This window comes from Carassius carassius, chromosome 50 (assembly GCF_963082965.1).
Source record: "Carassius carassius chromosome 50, fCarCar2.1, whole genome shotgun sequence".
Lineage (NCBI taxonomy): Eukaryota > Metazoa > Chordata > Actinopteri > Cypriniformes > Cyprinidae > Carassius > Carassius carassius.
Genome location: NC_081804.1, coordinates 17,233,625 through 17,255,620, shown reverse-complemented (window position 1 = coordinate 17,255,620; position 21,996 = coordinate 17,233,625). Strand labels below are relative to the sequence as shown.

The window sequence follows — 21,996 nt, the reverse complement described above, 5'->3', positions numbered from 1 at the left end:
CATCTTTTATAGTACAAATGTGCTCCATGACTTTCTGCTGAGCACACAAACACACACATTGTAGACGCTCTGGTGGATGATAATATAATCGGTTCACATATCTCAATGGCAATGTTGCACATTTTCACATCCCTGATAGGAATTCATGTCTACAAGTTGGACCTCTTTATCATTTAAATAAAATTAAATAAAACAAAACTAAAACAGGAGAAATGGAGGAGTGATTTCCATAGAGCATCTTGATTTTAAATGTTATGTGGAAATGGAGAGATTAGATGGACATGTCAAACATTCAAACACAAAAAAACATTAAACATGGCTCATAAAATAGGCTATATTCTGAAAGGAGACACTAAAGAGTAATGAAACACAAACACAATTTTAGAAAAGCGTTATGACTATTAAAACAAGAAACTCTCTGACAGCCAGGTAGACGCATATGGGTTACAAAGCTAAAAGGGAGTATCTCTGGCAGAAACTCCCTAAAGTGCTAAATATATATCAAATTCATTCACAATGTATTAGTATCTCAACCGCAACAAAAAAGTTTTGAATTTATGTTGTACTAGGCTAGTTTATACTGAAAAAAATAATAAAAATAAAAGATTAATGATGGCAATAAATGGACAAGATTCAAGTGGAAGTCAAGAACACAATACAAAGTAGCAAAGTGCCAATATACTTAATGGCTTAATGGGTCGCATTGATATGTTGACATGCCAAACAGTGGCCTCAAAGGATGGACCCTTTTATGTCCAAGAAAAGGAGCTGTGATGAGATCCATATGTAACATGTCCCACCAAAACAACACATTACAAAGCTTTCAGAAACATAGATACAAGTGAAGACTTCCAAATTGAGACAACCCCCAAGTTTAGATAATACCTACACAAGATGGAAGATGTAAAGAAACATCAACAAGCAGTGTGGACAGTGGTCTACTGGATTGAGGTTTCAGACTACTTATCTTTAATGGTCCAAAAAATCCCTTGGAAGAGTCTTTCCCTGCTCCTGAAAACGTTCCAGAAGTTCGTCTATCTTATCATCGAGGTTGTTGGACTGGTCCAGTAAGGGATGAATCTGCGCACTAGTCTGAAACTGGGTCTGATCTGAACCAGGATGGCCCATGGTGACGAGCTGATCTGATAACGATGAACCAGGAGAATTCATTAGTGGTCCACATTCTAATAAAAGAGAGAATAGGCTTTTTGAGTCTCAGAAAGTCACCTTCTGCAATCAACCTAATTTATAATTTTAATGCAACATCTGAGGATGTGCACACTGTTTCATGAGTCATAAATGTAGGACAGACTTGATTTTAACCCTTTGCTTTGAATTTGCTGGATCATAAAATGTGGGCATTCTACAGTGGAGGACTACTCCAATGCTACAACAAATTTAAGAGATTATTTGACTGGGACTAGATCAAGGATGACCAATCCTGCTCCTAGAGGACCACTGTCCTGTAGAATTTAGCTCCAATCCAATTTAACAAAACTGAACAAGCTAATCATGGTCTTACTAGGCATACTAAAAACTTACAGGCAGGTGTGTTGAGGCAAGCTGAAGCTAAACTTTGCAGGACAGTGACCCTCCAGGATCAAGTCTGGGCATGCCTGGACTAGGTCAAGGACAGAATCACTTTCCAGAGCATCTGAACAATTCTCAATGTTACTCTTTTTTTTATTCTGCAAATTTACCATTATTTGCTACGATTGCAATTCTGATGTAAAATTGATATGATAGCACTTGCAACTGGTAATCTCATAAAGAAAAAGAACCCACTTCTGAAAAGCAGTTTTGACCTGGATCACCCTCCAGAGCAGTGCTTCTCAAACCTGTCCTGGGGTCTCCCCACAAATTCACATCGTCTCTTCCTCATCTAACACCTGAAAACAACTGACCAGCTCATTTAACAGATATTCCAAAACTTAAATTAGGTTTGTCTGATGAGGGAGAGGGGTTTGCAAAGCACTGCTCCAAAGAATCTCTTGAGAATGATTGCAATACTGATTTCATGTTTTGACTTAATAGCACTTACCACTAGGAATATCAAAGAGATAAAGACCTGCTTGTCCTGGCTGCCCAGGTTGGCTAAGAGTTCCCCCAATAGCTGTCTGAAAGAGTTGGCTGGGCGGTTGCTGAGGGGCGGTAGATGTGGTGTTCTGGAGACCACCCACTGCCACACCACTTGGTCCACTAAAGATGGTGGCTGCGGAGACAGTTGGAGGTAACTCCTGAGCACTTACACCACCTTGCAGGGCTGAAATTGCTGACTGAGGCAAAAAGATGTTGACAGAAGGTTGGTCTGTAGGAGAGACAGGGTTTACGGTGGTTGCACTGGGGACAACCTGCATAGGTTGCTGGTCCTGAAAAAGTTCTGTCCGTGTTGAAGACATACTGGCAGACGAGTCACTAACAACGGTGCTCTGGTCTTGAAAAGACATGGGCTCTGCCGAGTCTTGTTGGGCAACACTCACAACACTGGGTTGTGGAAAAATAATTGATGGATTTGGAGTTGGCTGGGCTGCTGAGGCAGTGGGTTGATTTGAAGGGTTGCCCACAGCAACATTTTCAGAGCTGGGAACAACTTGCATGGGTTGTTGCTCCTGAAATATATTCTCTGGGAGACGGTCGCTTCCTAAAGAAGCTTGGTTCCGACCACTGAAAAGCAAAGCCTGGGGCAGATCATGGGGATTAATGGTTGTGGTACAGAACAATATGCCAGTCTGTGTTTGTTGCCTTGCTTGATTTGGGGATATTGTGGCAATGTTTGGAAAAAGAGGGGCCTGTTGGGGTGTTGGCATCTGTTGTTGTTGGGGAGACTGTTGTTGTTCCATTGGGGTGGACAACTGTGCTTGTCCCTGAAAAAGTGAGACAGCCTGAGCTTCTGTTCCAGATGTCTGCATGGGTGTGAGGAAGGTTATCTGTTGCTGCTGTTGGTTCTGGTTATTATCCGATGGTAGCTGACTGGGCAACACACTCTGCGCAATAAACAGGCTAGTTGGAGGAGCGTGCTGATCTGTAGGTAGATTGGTGCTTGTTAGCATTGTCATGGTACCAGGAAATAACGTTGCTTGGACTTGTGGTGACTTTGTGGTTCCAAAGAGTACTGTCTGTGAGTCTTGTGTTTCAGTCAAGGGGTTATGACTCTGAAAAAGTGGTTGTGGAGGTGAGGGTTGAGAGGATGGCTGCTGCAGAAAGCTTGATGTCTGAATGGTTAAAAGACCTCCTGTCTGTTGGAAAAGAGCAGTCTGCTGCTGCAACTGCTGCTGGGTTGGGTTCTGGAGGAAGCTTTCAGAGGGCTGCGATAGAGTACTAGTCTGTGTGGAACTTTGCTGTTCGCTAGCGAAGCTAGGTGTGCACTGCATTGGAATCTGTGTCTGCAAGAGCTCTGACTGCAATTGTTGCTTTAGGTTCTCTAAAACTTCCTGATGCTGAAGAGTTTCTAAGTTTTTCTGATGCTGTTGCTGCTGCTGAAGGTTATCGAGGACTTTTTGATGCTGCAGAGTCACTATGGAACTTTGTTGCTGAATGTTTTCCAGGACATTCTGATGCTGCTGTTGATGCTGTAGAGTCTCCAAAACTTTGTGTGTTTGCTGCTGCTGAATGTTGCCAAGAGCCTGATGCTGGAGGTTTTCCAAGACCTTCTGATGCTGCTGCAAATTTTCAAGGACTGTCTGTTGATGTTGTAGATCCACAAGTGCTTTATGTTGCTGTTGCTGAAGATTTTCCAATATATTCTGCTCTTGCTGCTGCTGTTGCTGGTTCATTAGAGTTGTCTCATTTCCACCCAACCTTAAACTGTTCATGTTTTCCTGGACGTGTTGCTGAAGGCTCTCCGCAGACGGCGTTGGGCTATAAAGTACAGAATTTAGCTGCTGTTGTGCTTGCAGCTCTCTTACTGCTCTCTCTAGCTGTGCAACTCCATCCTGGGGCAAAAGCGCCTGAACCTGTGGGCGCTGGGATGGAGGATTCCGAGAGTCTATTCCCACCAATACCATTCCACTTCCATCTGTACTGTTGTCCTCTGGAGACAAAGTTTCTGGGGTTTCACGCAAGAACTGCTGAGGGACCTGAGGGGGAACAGGCTGGAGAACTGTTGTGTCTTCTGACAAGGACACTTGGAACGATGTAGGTGAAGGAATGTCCTGCTTCTGAATGGAGGATAAGTTTTCTTGAGTCGTAAATATTTGAGCTGATGGCGGTTGTGAGTCGACGGATTGAAGTGCCACAGGGCTTGGAAAAGACTTGGTGGCAGAGGGAAGGACAGTACTTATCTCCAAGATTTGCTGGGTTGAACTAAGGGCCTCTACAGGCTGCATTGCAAAAATGAGAAAATGTGTTAAATCTCATGCTCCATTCATGAAATCAATACTTTGCTTTGGTTTACTTTCTAAACTAAACGATCCCAAGATTAAAACTGTAACTTGAATTTAAAAAAAGGATGACAGCACCTTAAAAATGACAGTACCTTAAAAATGTCTGAAGGTGCTGCATTGCAGGAAACTTCCATAGGTTCTTCTCGTTTGACCATAGGTAACATTAAGACATTGTTTAGACAATTTGTCTCATTTTGCATTGCTGTAAACAAAGTCATAAACAAATCAGTTCAAACTTTAAAGTTCTAAAGAGTCTATCAAAAAAAATAAGTGTAATGGATGCAAAACATGAAAATATTGTGAAAATATTGAAAATAAATAATGCCACACCTTTTATCTGCTCTTCAAAGGTGCAAGCCTTGACTGTGGCTGGCAGTTCTGATTTTACTGATAGTTCAACTTTCTCTGTATGAAAAGAGTTAAAATAATGAATGATAGCATCATTTACTGGTGTGGAAGTGCAATTTAATACTTTGGCCCATCAAGAGGTGTCCCCAAAACAAAATTTCACAAGGAACAATGGACGACTCTTGATAGCAATATTCGCAAAAACAGTAGCATTTAATCTTTAATCCAAGGTACTTCAATGCATTTCTGTAGATGTTTATCTTTTCAAATTGCAGCTGCAGCACTTCTACTCATCCTGCATTTCTGTTACTTGTTCTTCAAAAATGCATTCAGGAGCAAATGTTCCAATCCTATGTTTGCAAAAGAAATTAATAATAATTGTAGACAGCAATGTGTTAAAATTATTGGTGTGAAGTCATCACTACAAAAATGCAAACTGGGTGTACCACAAGGTTCAATATTAGGACCCTTGCTCTTCTGTTTGTATATAAATGATTTACCTGAAAGTTGCAAGAAGGTTGGTTGTCAAATGTATGCAGAAGACACAATTATTTATGTAACAGCAGAAACTTCTCACATGGCTGCAGAAATGTTAACCAGGCAACTGGTCTGTGTTTCCCAGTGGCTGCAGGATAACTGTTTAACTTTACATTTACAACAAAACAGTTTCAATGTGTTTTTCATTAAAGAACAAAGCACTGTATGTAATAAAACCAAAATTGACCAAAAGGAAATCACGGAAGTGAGCGATTTTAAATATTAAGGGGTTATAGTAGACTAAGTTTGATGCCCATATTAAGAAAATGTCGAAGACTATTAAGACAAATTTGAACTGTTTGCGTATAATAAGACCATGTATATCTCTTAAAGTAGCTTAAGTGTTTATGCATGCTATGATATTAGAACATATGACCTATTGTTAGATAATTTGGGGTAAAGCTTCTCAATCAGTTGGTAAGCCTTCCATTGGGTAAGTCCTGGCCTAGTGGTTAGAGAGTATAACTCCTAACCCCTAAGGTTGTGGGTTCGAGTCTCGGGCCGGCATTACCATGACTTAGGTGTCCATGAGCAAGGCACCGAACCCCCAACTGCTCCCTAGGCGCCGCAGCATAAATGGATGCCCACTGCTCCGGGTGTGTGTTCACGGTGTGTGCGTGTTCACTGCTGTGTGTGTGCACTTTGGATGGGTTAAATGCAGAGCACGAATTCTAAGTATGGGTCACCATACTTGGCTGAATGTCACTTTCCCTTTACTAATGTCACTATACAAACAAACAAAAAGTAATGGATCAGAAACCAATGAAATGGCATCATTGTCAAATTCTTCAAAAGCATAATTTGTTAAGTTTTGATAATTAAGTTAAACTAGGGCTGGGCGATATATCGAATATTAGCGATAATATCGGAATAATTTTGACGACGATGTACAATTTGAATATATCGGGAATATCGAATATTTCAAATTCAAGCATACTTTCCCAAAAGAACGCGCCGAATGTCCAAAAAAGCAACCTGTAACTGCTGACTGCTCTACGCCCCTCTACTACGAGAGCTGTAATGATAGCGGTTGCCAGATAACAAGAGTTTAAATCTCCGAATCAGAGCTCCACTGTTACAAGGATACATTTTCTGCCCGATGTTTGCTTATTTTAAGCAATCTGGCAACCATGCGCACGTGCTCACTCCTCATTGCGGAAGAGCCACTGACGGTAATCTGAAAACACTAACAAGCTGGAATTGAGCGATCTAATGAAAGCGTCGTTCAGTCGGTCTGTGTTCTGTCGTGAGATCTCAACTGTATTGTTTGCGTTTGTGATCGCAAAATAAATGCACTTACTCGACCGCTGATGTTTGAATAGAGAAACATAGGCTATGGCCATTTGGAATTACTATTGGGGAATTTCACTGATATGTTTACCAGTTTCCATAATATAGACAGAGAAAATGCAAAAGTCTTTGGTATTCATTTCATTTATATATATTTATATAAAAGAAATAGCTATGTGCTTCAGCAACTAGCTCCCAATCTAAGAGGGTTTTTAGTGTCAGTAGGAACATAGTTTCATGCCACAGAGCTTCTCTTAAAACCACAGACAGTTGACAGACTTGTGTTCTTAGCTTAAAAACTTGTTAAAAAAAATTAAAGTAAAATACTTCTCCCAGTTGCATAGTTTAAATTGTGAATTGCATGCACTAAAAAGTTGACAGAATGCACTTTCTGTAACTGTTACTTAATTTGCACTGCTTCAGTTACATATAGGCCTACATGTATTCATTTAATAAAAAGCAGTAAGTGATCTCTTGGTCTAGATTTTTTAACTGCTTAAATTAGCTGTTTAATCTAAATGTTTTTTTTTTTTTTTAATGGGCAAAAGAAAATCATGTTTTATTTTTTTGTTATTTAAATGCAAATGCAAACATATCGAGATATATATCGAATATCGTAAAAAATTTGACAATATCGAGATATCATTTTTTTTTGTATATCGCCCAGCCCTAAGTTAAACTAAAGTTTTCATTTATAAAAACAGTATTTAAGTGTATACATGACCTTGACCCCAAAGTAGTCTGTCAGTTAATACAAAAACTCAGTAGTGATGGATAAAAGACCAGAGGGGCTATAAGTGGGAATTGTAGAGTTTGGAGATGCAGAACTACTGTGGGTCAATCATCCTTTTCAGTGAAAGGTTCACATACATGGAATACCATGCCTGTTGATTTAAAATTGCAATCAAAAATCCCAGTTTTCTCCACAAAGCTGAAACAATGGCTGGAATCTTTACAGCGATGTAAACACTGTTCAGGCTGGTTTAGTTTACATTTTCTTTCTGTATGCTGGTTGATTTACACTTTATGTTTGTGACTTTGTATAAAATTGTATATGGGCTTAGGTATGACAATATGTACAACATATATGCACACAGTTATCTGCATATATTTATTTGTAGTCGTTTTGTTTCTTGTGATGATTGTGCTTGTTTTTTTATGTGTTTGTTTTGATTTTATGTAAAAGCCTAACCAGGGACGAGGGCTGCAAACTAGCTTTATGCTATATGCCCTATGTACACTGCATTGGTTGTCTGTGTGTAACAATGCCTAGTGTATTGTCCCTGTTAAATAAACAAACAAATAAAATAAAAATAAAAGGACACTTCTGAACAGTAACAAGGCACTGTCAGCATGACCAAATTAACATCCATGAGATAAGCCTCTGCTATGCTAAGATTCACAATATGATACCAACTGTATGTCTCTGAATATTTCTCATATCTGTTGATTTAATAAATGTATCCTCTCTTCACCAACCTGTCAGAGGAGTGTAGGTAAAAGCCTGTAGATCATGTGTTCTCCCTGCATTTGTCACTACAGCAATCCCAACGGACACCGGAGAGGTCACTGTCTGGTCATGATATGGGGGAACCTTCACCACTAGATGATTCTGGATCAAATTATGTTGAGATGATGTTTTAAACTAGATATTAATGAATGATAAGCATTACACAACAGAGCTAAAAACAGTTCAGCCATCTCCTGCACTTGCCTGATGAAAAAGTTCCATGTCAATTTCTGCTTCAGCCTGCCAGCCACTCTCTTCTGAAAAGCAAAGAAAACAGGAAAAGGATGTACTTGGGTTCAAAACATATTCTACACTTGCATTTAAACAGATCAAAGTGCAGCACAAGTATGCAATGATATAGTTAGAAGCAAAAAGCATTAGATAACCATGCATGCAATACCTGTAGAATTTTCCTGAAAAAGAACTTTAGTTCCTTTGAGAAAGTTCTTGCCGATAATAAAGACTTCCTCTCCTCCTGCGACAGAGCAACTGTGAAGACTTTTTTTAAGGATTTCAGGCACTCCAGCTGGTTGAGCTGAAAATGTGACAAATGGAATACAGTTAGAAATGTGTAAACTAATATCCCTTAATATCAAATCTATACCCTGATATCTTTGGCACTTACTACATAAGATAGGAGAGGAAAGGGCCTGGAGGGTTAGGACAGATCCATCAGGTCTTGGGATGTTGACTCTGAAGGCCAACCGAGCTCGAGTGCTCTTCTTTTTGGAGCCAGCAACCCCTATACGAGCTTCAACATCGGCATTCCTCAGCTTCAAGATTCCAACACAGTCCACGCTGCCAAGACGCATCACATTACACTTTAACAATACATATTAACTAAAAGAGACTGTAATTGCCACCGGAAACCACAGACAGAATGATCCTTACGCTAGGCTCATAGAGTTGGTCGGCTCAAGGTTCACTTCAATAACTGTGGTCCCCTCAATATCCACTTCCTTACAGGCCGTTGTGTTGCGGCCCGTCACTCTGCAGGCTTGATAAAACCCATGAGGCTTCACACGTCCAGCGTCATTAGCCACAAACACTTGGAGCACCACTGGTTCACTGACTCCCTCTAACTGATGCACCAGATTTAGAAACATTACCACATAAACTGTATTATCCATAAACCCATATTTTCCAGATAATGTGATGTGCATTAAGTGCTTACTTTGATTGTAGGAAACCCTTGCTGTGTACGGTCTTTGACGGATCCCCTACTTCCCTCCGTCAGGTATCGTGCTCTGTGCTGCGTCTCCGGCTGAATCAAAATCTTCAGCTCCTTCCCTTCACTCTTCTGCGGGTATTGAATGGAAAGAATGCCCCCTTTCTGATTGTTTGACACTTCCAGGGAGCTGAAGGGAAAATAAAATAAAAAATTAAGATAATAGCAACTACATAAACACAGTGACTCCTCTTCCATGACATTTTAAAATTATTAATCAAAACTCATTTTGACATTTTTTGAAGTCAAAAAAAAAAACGACAAAGTAAGGTCACCAACCTCACTTTGGGTGTGACTTTGGTGTCTGAACCCAGTTGTGAAAGAACAAAGTGCGGCGCCTTAGCGCTGTCTGCATCAAACACATCCATTCCAGCTTCCTCCCGGGCCGCAGGCTTTGGCCCCGGCCGCTGGCGAGGAGTTCTCTTCCGGGACTTTCTGGGCACTTCAGTATTGTCATTGTATGAACTGCTGCTGCCCACGCTAAAGTTGGACACAGAGTCGTCCATCCACATACTGCTGCTCTGCTCCGAGTCCTGGTTGGGAAGCACATCATCCTGGCAGGACATGCGACTGTCATCCAGAAGGTCCTCTGGAGGGGGCGAGATGCTCAGGACGGTCCGCCGCTTCGAGGGAGTCGCCTGACTCTGTGTGGCTCCGACAGAATCTACCGCACTGACAGACACCACTGATCCAGACTCCACACCCATCCTCTCTGACATCCCCTCTGCGGCAGGACCGCTGTGGAGCCTGGAAGCCTGCTCTGGGGCTGAGGTAGCAGAGAGCATGCTGGGACAGGAAGGAAGTGTACTGCTGAGTCCTCCAGGGGAGGAGGCAGCGGCGCAAGTGGCAGCAGCATCTGTAGTGTGCACAATGCAGAGCGTTAATAAAACTTGTCCGTGCAAATCTGGCTAGCAGTCCCGATCAAGCAGTGAAACTCGACATGATATCTGGTCATTGGCTTTTATCGGTTTTGAATGTCTTGTTAATATTAAATCGCTAATTAAAGTAGGGTTAATTAATTTCTTTCTTATCTATATCAGTTCTTCTTTGGAACATTGTAGCTATTTTGTAGAATCTCAATAATGGCCCAATAACTAGTCCTATAATAAAAAAGCAAAAAATAAACATGCGAAAGGGGTATACAGAGCATTTGTTGTTGCTTCTGCATAACCCAGTGATGATCTATTAAAAAAAAAAGCCAAATTACATTGGCCAATGATAACTAATGCATGCCAACTGGCAAACTGGTATGGTACTGGTTAATAACCCAGAGCTGATCTATGAAACACAGCCTCTCATAGACAGATAATATTGCACAATGACAATTCTGAGGTGTCGATTAATGCATGCCAATTGGAAGATTTGGTTGGGACTGAACGTAGCCATGGAGACAGAATAAACAAGCTTCTGACCTACGAAGCAGAGAACTGCAGACCATTTTATATGCAGACTCTCCCTGATTCAGAGGGAACTCCCTGGAATAAAAATGACAAATGACAGCGAATAAACAATAAGTGCTGGTCATCCAATGTAGATATCAGCAAATTTTGGTCAGAATCATTTGAGCAAAAATCATAATATTCATAAAAAACATATGTTTTTTTTGTTGTTGTTGTTGTTGTTTTTAAATAACAAATGGGCCAGTTTTTTTTTTTTACGGAATCAAATAATTGGTTTTCTCACCATCCTAATTTGGTGGTGGGTTTGGTTTTGGTTGATTGTTTAACTTCAAATTTATAGCTGCAAAAACACTGATATTTGTCTGGGCTGCTTCACTTAAAGATCCCTCAGCTTCCTGTCAAAACAGGAAGTAGTGTAACGTTAACCTGGCTACTTGCAAACATATTTGCAATTACAGTATTGCCTTTTGATTAGAACTGGGCAATATATTTGATATTTTGTTGACCGAAGCAAAGTTGTAAATGTCAAAATGACTTTAAACACCTAAAGCAATAAAAAAAGATATTTTAATAATGTCTCTAATTTAAAGTTCCAGAAATCACAACAGTCTGATTTCTGCAAATTAATTTAATCAAAAGTATTTATTCACTCTAGAATATTCACAGTCATCCTTATGTGGCACTGAATTTTTCATGTGACAATTTTTTTAATACAAATATACATATATGCATAAAACAGTGGATTTCCAAGTGAAACCGCTATATTTTGGATTACATTCTGATTAAAATTATGAAGACAAAACATTTTGATAAGAATTAAGAAAATACATAGGACCACTTATGATGTAATCTCAACTAAATATTGATATGCATTATGCTGTTAATATGCATTCTTATATTGGTGCATTTAAGTAGAAATAATTAAACAATCTCTTTTATATTCAGTTTATAAAAACATAGAAAACAATTCATGATTACATTTAACTATTCTATTAAATTTTTCATTTATAATTTATATTTTATTGTATTGTATTGAAACATTTCTGGTTTTGTTTGTTTTGTACAGTTCCACTGTAAATGCATACATAAACAAGATCTGAAGAATTAATATAAAAACAGATTTAATATTTGTTTGTTTGTTTTTTGCTATATTGCCCAGTCCCAATCTGACTGATTAAGAGAAAAGCCCAAAATTAGGTCTAACGCCAATATAATTGATAAAGAAGAAAAATAATTTATGGTTTATTTTTTTCAGATGTCACCTAATGTGCCACGGACCGCTGCTAGTCAGTAAGTGCTGTTTATATTGCCTTGACTGGCTTCAACTAGGGCCCTATGAAATCCACTTTATTTTTTCCCAAATTTCATTTAAATTTTTCTGGATTCCAGAAAAAATCTTTTGTTAGCGTTTAAATTACATTTTATCAATCAAAAAAGGTCTAATTTCTAGTTAATTAAAAATCATGAAACTTATACAATTTAACAACAATTTAAACGTTTTTTTAAATGACGTTTAGGAAATCACAGCGAGTGTCGCACGCTCAGTAGTAAAGGAAACTGCACATATGCACCATTCATTAACAGAGACACTCAGAACATGCAGGATTCAGAATATATTTTTCTAGCTTTATAAGTACAGATAGTAGTCTGTATCGAGATTGGATTTAAGTGTAATGACCTACTTTTGATGAATTCACTCAAACTTTGACAAATTCCGTAACGTTCCGCGTAATACAGTAAATTCCATTATTATGACTGGATTCCGCGATTCTGTCCGTGTTTTCCACATTGTGGAAATCATAGGGCCCTATTCAAACATAACATGCTCTCCAGACTGGGAAACGTCAGGAAATCACTCTACCCCACTAACAGCAATAACAGGAAGCTCTTTTTAACAGGTTTAATGGGACAGGTCAAGTAAGACACTTGAAATGAGTTAGCCTGCAAAATCTGAAATGATCTAAACAGCCAAAAGAGAGGAGAGAAAAAAAAAACAGAAAAGGTCAGGACGTGCAGATGGGTTTAAAAAAAGTGTGATAAGTGAAAGAGGAAGCACTAGTCAGCAGCACTAGAAAGCAAAGTCTACAAACCCATATGCTGAGACAGAAAAAAAAATTAAAACACCACACCACTCAAGAGAAAAGTTTAGTAAAGCTCCAAAAACACAAAAATCTAAAGTTAAGCGTCACAGCAAGTCACCTGAACATCACACGCATGGGACTGAGCGAAACTGATTCGGAAAGTCTTTCTAGCTTGAACAGAAATCGATAGAGGACGATAGGAGAGATGTGTACAGTGTCCTACCTGAGGCCAGGGCCGCCGGAGGAGGAGGTCCGGCCTCTCCACCGCTCTTCTGGCTCATGCTGGGACTGTCCTGCTGTACGATCGAGGGCAACTGCAGCTCTTTAGGGAGCAGGTCATACACCGACTCTGAGTGAGAGACAGTCAGGGTGAGCTCAAGATGTACTCACTTGTACTAAGAACAATAAATCTTGAGCAATGATGACATCCTGCATGCAGTGCTTCATCTTTTAGGAAACACTGAACATGTAGGGTTTTTTATGTTTAACTAAATCCAGGTTAAATAGCCTAAATATCCATGATCAAGACAAATGCCTAAAAAAAAATTGTTGTGTGCCTATTAAAGTTTAACAATAAACAAGTTATCATCACGTTACCACATGACTAAAAGACCCCCCCCCCCCCCCCCCCCCCCCCCCGACTTCAAGAGATGTCTAAATAAATTAAATGTTAAGTGCAGTTCATAACATGATCCAATTATGATAGTGTACAAAGGTTTTCACTAAAACCATAAATAAAACATTTTCATATACTTGTATAAAATAAACATCAAGGGGGTCATATGATGTCATTTCAATTGTTCCTTTCTCTTTGGAGTGTTACAAGCTCTTGGTGCATGAAGAAGATCTGTAAAGTTGCAAAGATTCAAGTCTCAAATCCAAAGAGATATCCTTTATTAAAGTTAAGAGTCAACCACGCCCCCTAAGACGACTCATTTAAACACGCCCCACATGTCTATGTCACTGTGGGAAGATTTGCGTAATGCTGCCCAAATGATCACGCAAAGAAAGAAGGCGTGGTTTCAGTAACCGCAGTTAGTGTTGAAGCAGTCATGTCAGGGAGATGTGTGTGTTTCTAGCAGAAAGCAAAAGCACTTTATTTGTTCTTCCAAAAGTAGATGCATTTAGGAATCTTTAAGATTCCTCACAACAGAACAGAAATGCATCTTACGGATTGGATTTGTGAACCTAGGAGAGGAGGTCATTCTGACTTTGCTACGACAATTTGGCTCTTCTGAATCAGCTACTGTAAGTGTGTTTTGCTATTAGTTTAAGTATCTGCTATTGACTGTTCAAATGTGGAGTGTGTGTGTGTGTGTGTGTGTGTGTGTGAGAGAGAGAGACACACACACACACACACACACACACAAAGAGTCGGCTGTCTTAACCGTCCGTGGCTTGTGTTCTGCAAACACACACGAGCTTCATCACTGTCTGTCACATGACTCTGTTCCTCTTTCAGACTTGAACTGATGGTAAAACTAAGGACATTATTAACTGTCTTTACATTTATCTTGAAAGATGAAGCTTGCGATTATGGAAAGGGGCGTTTTATATTTCCAACGAGTGCTTGTGGTGTTCAGCCAATCACAATGCACTGGGTCAGTTGGCCAATCAGAGCAGACTGCGCTTGTCAGAAGGAGGGACTTGGTAGAAAACTACACGTTTGAGAGAGGCGGGGCATAGAGGACCTACAATAATGTACAGTATTTGAAATATAATGTGTTTTGAAAATTAAACCATGTCAACATATTCTGTTACACCCAATACACAAAATAGTGATCTTTAAAAAAGCATCATAGGACCCCTTTACCTTAAATGTGACACTTTTATTTTAGATCAATTCTGAAAAAACGACAAACAACAAAAGCTGTATGACAAACATGATTTACTGCTGTATTAGCAAGCCAATTAAATAAATATTTAAAATTTCACAAAAATATTGTCAGCAGTTAAAACATTTTCCCTAATTTCATATTTCTCTTTTTATCCTTTATTATTTATAATTAAACAAATGCTGCAGGTCCAGCACGTGTAGTTCTATCATAACGCATCAACACTCGGCACGTCCTCTTTCTTGCGCAGCAGCAGATATTTAATGAGCAGAGGTGTTTATGATTCCCAGAGCTCTAGGGACACTTCGTCCCATGAGGCCTGTGTGTCTCGTGCATGCTGATGATCCCAGCGCTGCTGATAGGGAAGCACTGAAGCGGTTTTACCATGACAGCTTCTCTCACATTACCTGCAAACCCTGGACAGGTGACTGGAGTTACTTCCCATCACAAAACAAGACATGATTACACCGTAATAATAATTTAAATTTAAATTAAAGATTCATCCACAATTCATTTGTGTGAGAAAAAAAATGGTATGCAACAGAAGAATTACAATTGTACACAATTACAATATTTAAAGCAAATCCCAGGATCATTCAATAATTATTACCCCCTATTAAAAAAAAGTGTAACATTAAATTGTGACATTTGGCCAGTTTCAACTGCACTAAATTAATTTATATATATATATATATATATATATATATATATAAACGAGTTACCCTAGTGTTAAATCTGCAAACTTGTTACTTGTTCTGTCATATTAATTTAATTCATAAGTTTATTAATCTTGCTAGAAAATATAAATATTACACAAGTCAAGGTTGTGTTCAGAAGGATTATGTGATCTCAATACAAGTATGAAAATGCAAAATGACAAATAAAACCAGGTCATATATTAATTATAAAAAAAGAAATAGGGTAGTTAATAGAAGCATGTTTTCTGTTTTTAAAATGGGCCTAGTTCGTAACTGGGAATAAAGTTTAAGATTAGAAATCAGGTCACATTAAGATGTGGGCTTAAGGGCTAGGTATCATTCAAAATATTTTATATCGATTGCGATACAATACCTTGACTTCAATATCAGTTCCTGAAAAATACTTTTATTCAATACCAATTTTATAAAACCCGTTTAAACAAGATTACAGTACATGACATCACAAAACGTTGGTTTTATTTTTTTTAGCTTGTTGACGTTTTTACAGACTCAAAGAGCCACTGCACAAAGGAACAAAGTCACCAAACACAATAAATCAGTGCAAATAGTTTCAATAAAGTTCAAATAGTTTACAGTTTTACAGATCTTTTAGGCTACGTTTAGACTAGTGTGTTTTCAATTTAAACCCAGAGCTTCAGAATCATAATTTCTATTAATATTCCACTGATTTAGTGATGAGCATTACTTGCTTCCAGCGCCATGTGCCAGTGTTCTCTCTTCAGCGAGGAGGAAGCTCATTCGCTGCGCTCGCTTACACGCTTCAGCCTCACGTGTGAGCCACGTCTCTGGGCGGAGCCGGTGTAAATTATTAGGTGTGTTCAACTTGAACAATCAGTGTATGACATGAAAGTACCGTGAGAGCTATAGAGAGCAGACAGCTCGAATTGCTCTCGTACGTTGATCTCAAACATGATCGATCTGCGCAGCGCTGCTTCGAGTTGAACACACCTAGTGTTTTTCCCTGACGCCTCACTAGATCCAATCACCGGCACTTGATTTAGGCACATCAAGAATGCTCCATGCTTATTGGCTCACTGAAGCTGACAAGATTAACCCCTTAGGAATCAAAATTAGATACAAAAGTCAAGCCATTTTTCGATACTCTATGTTATCGAGGCAATTTAGTTTTCTGCCTGAAAGGTATTGAACTCCAAACCCAACCTTAGCTATGAGACAAAGTCTCAACTGTGATTAAGTCAAAATAACAAGAAATAAAGGTACCAAAAATAAGCCGCATTCTAGGTAGACAAACAATATTTCCAGAATGTTAAGCATGTCACCAACTTTTTGTTAAAGAACAAAATTTTGACCTTTTTTCAAAAAATAACTATGGGTTACTATAAAAACGCAGCTTTTTCTACACGATCTGGCCCTTCGTCCACACGCAAACGCAGCAGCAGGTCACTGAAACCCAACATTTTTGAAAACTCCAATTGAAGTGTCATCACATAGACAACGAAACCAGAGTTTTTGGCTTCTGACGTCGAAGCATGCACGCTTATCTCCACCTACCGGAAGTTTTTCAGGCTTCTCATTGTCCAACATGGCTTTATGGTTGAGATTATATCGCCACCTGTTGGCTTGGCATGTTCTTGACAGTGCTTCATCGCATGAGTTTGCATTTTCATGTGGACAGAGATTTTTTTTTTTAAACACCCGTGTACGTGTGGACATGGCCTATAATGATACAACAGATGTATTTATCTTGACTGTGCGCTACAACTCCAGCTCTTTAAAGCAGGATGGATTCTGATTGCCTGTAGATGATTTTATCATCCATCAGCTGGAAAAAAATGTAAGTGATTGCAACGATAACGTTCTTCTGTATCATCATCGTTGCAGCCGTGGAGTGGACCTTGCCAATACTATATTCCTGCAATACTGCATTTCTAGGACCCTTTTTTTTCTTTTTGATAATGCCACCAAGCCAATTCTGTTCCAACAGAGACGACCTAATTCACACAAAAAAACAAACAGATGCAAAGACTAGATCCATGGCAACTATTTATTTATCTATCTCTCCATCTTATTTTTTTATACTTTATTGTTATAGTTACTGTCCTTGCTGTGAATGGGCCATTATTCACTGAACAATTTCAGGATCAGTGTAGCATTCTGGCACAGAGACACAAAGTGGACAAACAGAGATGGAAATCGGAGCCTGAATCAACACTCCCCTACAGAAATGCTTTGTAAATAAAAGCGCTGGTGCCTGTAGTGAAACTGAAGCCGCGGTCAGCAGGTCTGCATACCACATGTTCTGCATTCCTGCTATTTTAAACACTAAGCATCCCTGGACGACAAAGAGATAATGGGATGGCCCGGCTCTCCTCAGCCTAGGCGGTGTTTTATATTGCAGGGATTAAATCTGTTCAAAAGAATTCATAAGTACAGAAAAACTTCTCTTGGAGCAGGAAAGGAGGCCAAAGTGTCCCAATAATTACACACTTCTTCTTCGTGAACACTGGCATTGTACAACTCCACCAAACACAGGTGGAGCCACATGATGAAAGCAAAGCAATTCCTAGAAAGAACTATTAAACAAAGTCAAGTCAAGTGAGATGAACACACAAGACCAAGCATGATCACATGACCCATGACAAACAACTTGAGAACTATAAATACACCAGATGTATTTTATGAAGAAAAGTGTGGTCTTGTTAGTGTTAGTCTATTTTTGCTTTACTGCAAGTGCCACGTACTGTCAGAGTGACTTTGAATTTCATACTTACGCGAACAAATAATATGCGCGGGACACCACCGTTTTCACAAATTCGCATTTTTATAAGATAAACAGAAAAAATAACATAATTTTCAAAGACTTGCACTTTGAAACCCATTTTTTAATTCAATTTTTTTGCATTTTCACAGCCCCAAAACGCTGCTGTCGTATAACTAAACAGACAAAACGTTGAAATGATGCTGTGTAAATGCCCTCTAATATAGTTACTGCTATAGTCTGCTTAAATGTGTTCTTAAAGTGAATTAATCTGCTTTATCGTCATTTGAAGTGTTATTCATGTCTGTAACGCAAACAGTGCTGGACGAGAAACAATAGAAGTGCATCAATATAATAAGACATTCAATTCATATTCAAATCTGCATCCTTCTGCATGTAAACCCAAAAAAGGATGTTGTCCACTTCCCGGTGGCTCGCCACAGAGGGACTGTCTGTAGCTGTATCTGTCTTAAACCATTCACAGTACAAATAAAAGGCTTACTGTACATAAGCCACTAACTTTTAAGTCTATTATCATCACATCAACAGAGGAACATCATATGGTCAAACCAGTCAATCACATGCGAGGTGAACAGTGCCAGATTCAGACATGTTAGTTCTCAAGCTGAATGTGTTGCTGTTGGCAGATGAAATATTAATTATAATAGCTGAGGATCGGTTTCTGCACATGGCATCCTCTACGATGGCACTAGTCCAACATTTACAGTGCATACAAGCCGATTAACACGAAACACCACAAAAAGGACCTATAGTGTGTTATTTTATTTATTATTATTTTATTTTTTTGTTGTTAGACAAGAAACTTTGGTTGTCTCGGTGTCACGAGTCACTTAAAATGTGTATAAAGGTAAACAAACACACACACCCACTCCCTCTCTCTCTCTCTCTCTCTCACACACACACACACACACACACACACTTAAACACATGCGCATTTATATATAGACTCACAGACACACATTCACTCGTTCATATGGACTCACATACACACATTTATAAATACACACAGCTAGCGCGTGTCTGTTCGTGCTAAGTGACGTTAGCAATTCTTCATATTTTATGCTCAGCTACACGTCTCCGTAAAGACCAGCGCAACTCTAAATGAATGAAGAAAGGGTTTGCTATTATAAAAACGCGTTCTTACCTTTGGAATACAGCGATTTGGGAGAACTGGGGTCGATATCGGTGCTCAGTAGAGATATAAAATCAGAGGGCATGCTAGCATGCTAAAGCCTCATGAGATCAAAGGAAACGACTCATCACGCTCAGCTTCAAGAGCAATGCATACAGAAATAGAGATGGTTTCAATCATAAAATCCTTATAAAGGCTTTACAGCAAATGTACTGTTGTAATATTCACACTCGGGAAGGTTTTAATATGCTTTTTTCCATCTGATTAGCTAGTCAGCCATAAGAGCCATTCACCTTTTTCTCAGCGACTCCTCCCCCCTTTCTGCGCATGCGCACGATTTCGACTGCTTCTGACACTATTATTATTCGACTGTAACTGTGCGATTAGTGTTGGGTTTCTATCATATTACCTGCTGTTTAGTTATAGTAAAATGATAAAATTAAGTGTATGCTTTTTAATTATTCAAGTTCCTATGTCCATGTTCAATAAGTCAGTGAATCTATCAAATGTATAACGCATTTCGTTTTGGGGAATGAACTGAACTGAATAACGCACTCTGTCGAAACGCAAATTTTCTTTCGATTTTCTCAGAAAAAAAAAGCGACCACAAAGAAAAAAGAAAACAGTGGGGGTACAAATCTGACAAAGCGCCAGCGGTTAGAGAGAAAGTCGTGGGAGTTATTTTTCAGAAAACTTGAAAGCAGCATTGCGACACATGAATAACGAGCTGCTCTGGGAATAGAGTCGTTTTAACGGTGAAGACGAGAAATGTGTGAGAGTATGAGAGTCTCTATCAAAAACAGGCAAAGATCACATTTAAAATGTTCCCTTAGCAGTGTTGAATTTAGGCTAAACACCTGTTTTTTAATTAGGGTCATTTTTATTCATCATTTAGTTCTACCTGATCTATTTTTTTATGCTGGCTATAAAGTGAACACAATAAAACTGATGTTCTGGCAAGATTCAACTATCCACCTTTTTTCTACACCTGCATGACGCTTTGCATGAATCATGGAAGTATAGGGAAGAAACAATCTGCAGATTCAACTTGAAAACCAGTTTCAAAAACCGGGTACAATGAGGGGACATTATTCCCAGATAGCACATGTACATCTGCAAGATGTCTGTTAAAGATCGCCTCATGAAAGCATCTGCTGTGTGAACAAACATCTGATAGACGTCTGTAAGATGTCAGTTTTACATGCATTCTAAATCACAAACATCTTAAAGACGTCTAATAAATGTCTGTTATACATCTGATAGGAACTTGCAGATGTGCAAACACTCTAAAAAATATGTCTTGAAGATGTACATGAAGATGTCAAATAGACGTCTCCATGATGTACGTCTGCTATCAGGGTTACTTACCCTTCAACCATCAAACATTAAAAATAAATTTAAAAGTGTTAAAGCATTAACAAATTACTACAACAGACGACGAATAACCCAAAAAGCCTGATTATTTCTGCAGCAATATCATGGAGTATGGACATGTTAAATAGGCTATCACTGCATGTAGTAATGAATGTTTGTTTAGCATGCACTTCATTCACCAAAAATGTAAATTAACTGGAACATTGAGGCAGAATATAAATTACATTTCTATTATTTTGACAGCCAAATATAATATTATTATTTCACATTTAAATACCAGCCATTATGTTATTCTGATGTCTGAAAATAAGATATTTTCAAAAATAGTTAATTCAGTCAAACTGAGCAATAAGGATTATTTGTAGGCCAACCTTATTATTTAAAAGCATTTGTTTCAGTCTTTGTGAGTGGAACTTCCCAAAACCAGAAGTGTCTCCCTGTAATCAGTAGGCTCGTTAGGAAAAAGCTGGATACTGCAGATACGGCAGATTTATTTTTGTGGCTGATTCACGAGTTTATGATTTGCACCACTAATCAGAATTGCATACAGGTTAAATGCCAAATCAAATTTACAGTCTTTATAATGGCAAACACTGTATAAAGGTCCTAGATAATGTAAATTTCACAGCTCACAACTTTCAGAGTTTTTGTCTACCAAAAGTCTTTTTCACACAGACTGATGTATAGCATATAGACTAAAACAGCATTGCTTTTGGCTTAACCAATAGCATTGATGCCACTAAAATTAACAATCAACCAGGCATTCAATATTGTTTTAATTCCTCTGTTGATGATACGAGACGATGATATCCAGAATTGTCTTACTGTTCTATACATATGCTGCATTCAGTTTACCTTGGAAGTCAGATGTCATAGTTGGGAATGACGTCACAGCCAAGTGGACCATGTTCCAGTAGAGAAATCCTAAAACCAAAGTTAGCAGAACCAGTCAGTTAAAAACACATACAAATTTTACTTTGCACAAATAACACTAGTATCATGTCCACAAATACAGAATGTATAGTACTGTGTGCACCACTGAGTTTATTGAGACAGAGACGAACATTTTTATATTTTTTATCGCTAACAAAAAAATGTATTACTACTATCTCTCTTCAGTTGACGATCAGCCATATTGGATTCTGAAGTTGGAGTTGTTGCGATTCCTCCAAGATTCCAAGTTGGAACTCTGACTTTGAAGGGCATTCCAGCTAAAAGTTCTTACTGGTGACTCGGAATTTCCAAATTCTAAGTACAAATGGAATGCAGCAATACAACAACAAGGTTGAGAACATTTTCACAGTCAAAGAACCTCATTGCAAGTCAACATGAAAACTGAATTTTTATAGAATTTATATTTAAATATTACGTAACCACAGCAAACCATTTTGGAAAGAAATGGTATGAAAGCATCTCAAGC

At 38.7% G+C, this 21,996-nt stretch overlaps 1 protein-coding gene across 3 annotated transcripts; it reads right to left on the bottom strand.

Annotated features, from left to right (window-relative positions):
* Nucleotides 1-320: 320 nt before the first annotated feature.
* On the bottom strand, nt 321-19,522 carry LOC132133493 (nuclear factor of activated T-cells 5-like). 3 transcript variants are annotated; one of them, XM_059546345.1, is made up of 14 exons: nt 19,496-19,514; nt 19,215-19,339; nt 13,000-13,125; nt 9,575-10,151; nt 9,242-9,425; nt 8,959-9,149; nt 8,693-8,865; nt 8,468-8,602; nt 8,272-8,324; nt 8,037-8,169; nt 4,713-4,787; nt 4,475-4,584; nt 2,042-4,319; nt 321-1,184 (listed from the first exon to the last, which is right to left on the bottom strand). In XM_059546345.1, exons 2-14 carry the CDS (start codon nt 19,285-19,287, stop codon nt 970-972), a joined length of 4,323 nt encoding a protein of 1,440 aa, XP_059402328.1. In that variant the 5' UTR covers nt 19,288-19,339; nt 19,496-19,514; the 3' UTR covers nt 321-969. The 3 variants fall into 3 exon arrangements, with proteins under 3 accessions (XP_059402328.1, XP_059402327.1, XP_059402329.1); XM_059546344.1 differs by having other exon boundaries at nt 19,215-19,522; XM_059546346.1 differs by lacking the exons at nt 19,215-19,339; nt 19,496-19,514 and adding an exon at nt 10,708-10,770 and having other exon boundaries at nt 13,000-13,127.
* Nucleotides 19,523-21,996: the final 2,474 nt, after the last annotated feature.

What these genes read in the sequence shown, in the direction of transcription:
- LOC132133493 (XM_059546344.1), bottom strand. Translation starts at nt 19,287, where the DNA reads ATGCCCTCTGATTTTATATCTCTACTGAGCACCGATATCGACCCCAGT. An exon ending in AAGGGTTTCCTACAATCAAA is followed by an intron (nt 9,150 to 9,241) that starts GTAAGCACTTAA and finishes CTGGTGCATCAG; the next exon opens with TTAGAGGGAGTCAGTGAACC. An exon ending in CACCTTCAGACATTTTTAAG is followed by an intron (nt 4,320 to 4,474) that starts GTACTGTCATTT and finishes TTTGCAATGCAG; the next exon opens with CCTGTAGAGGCCCTTAGTTC.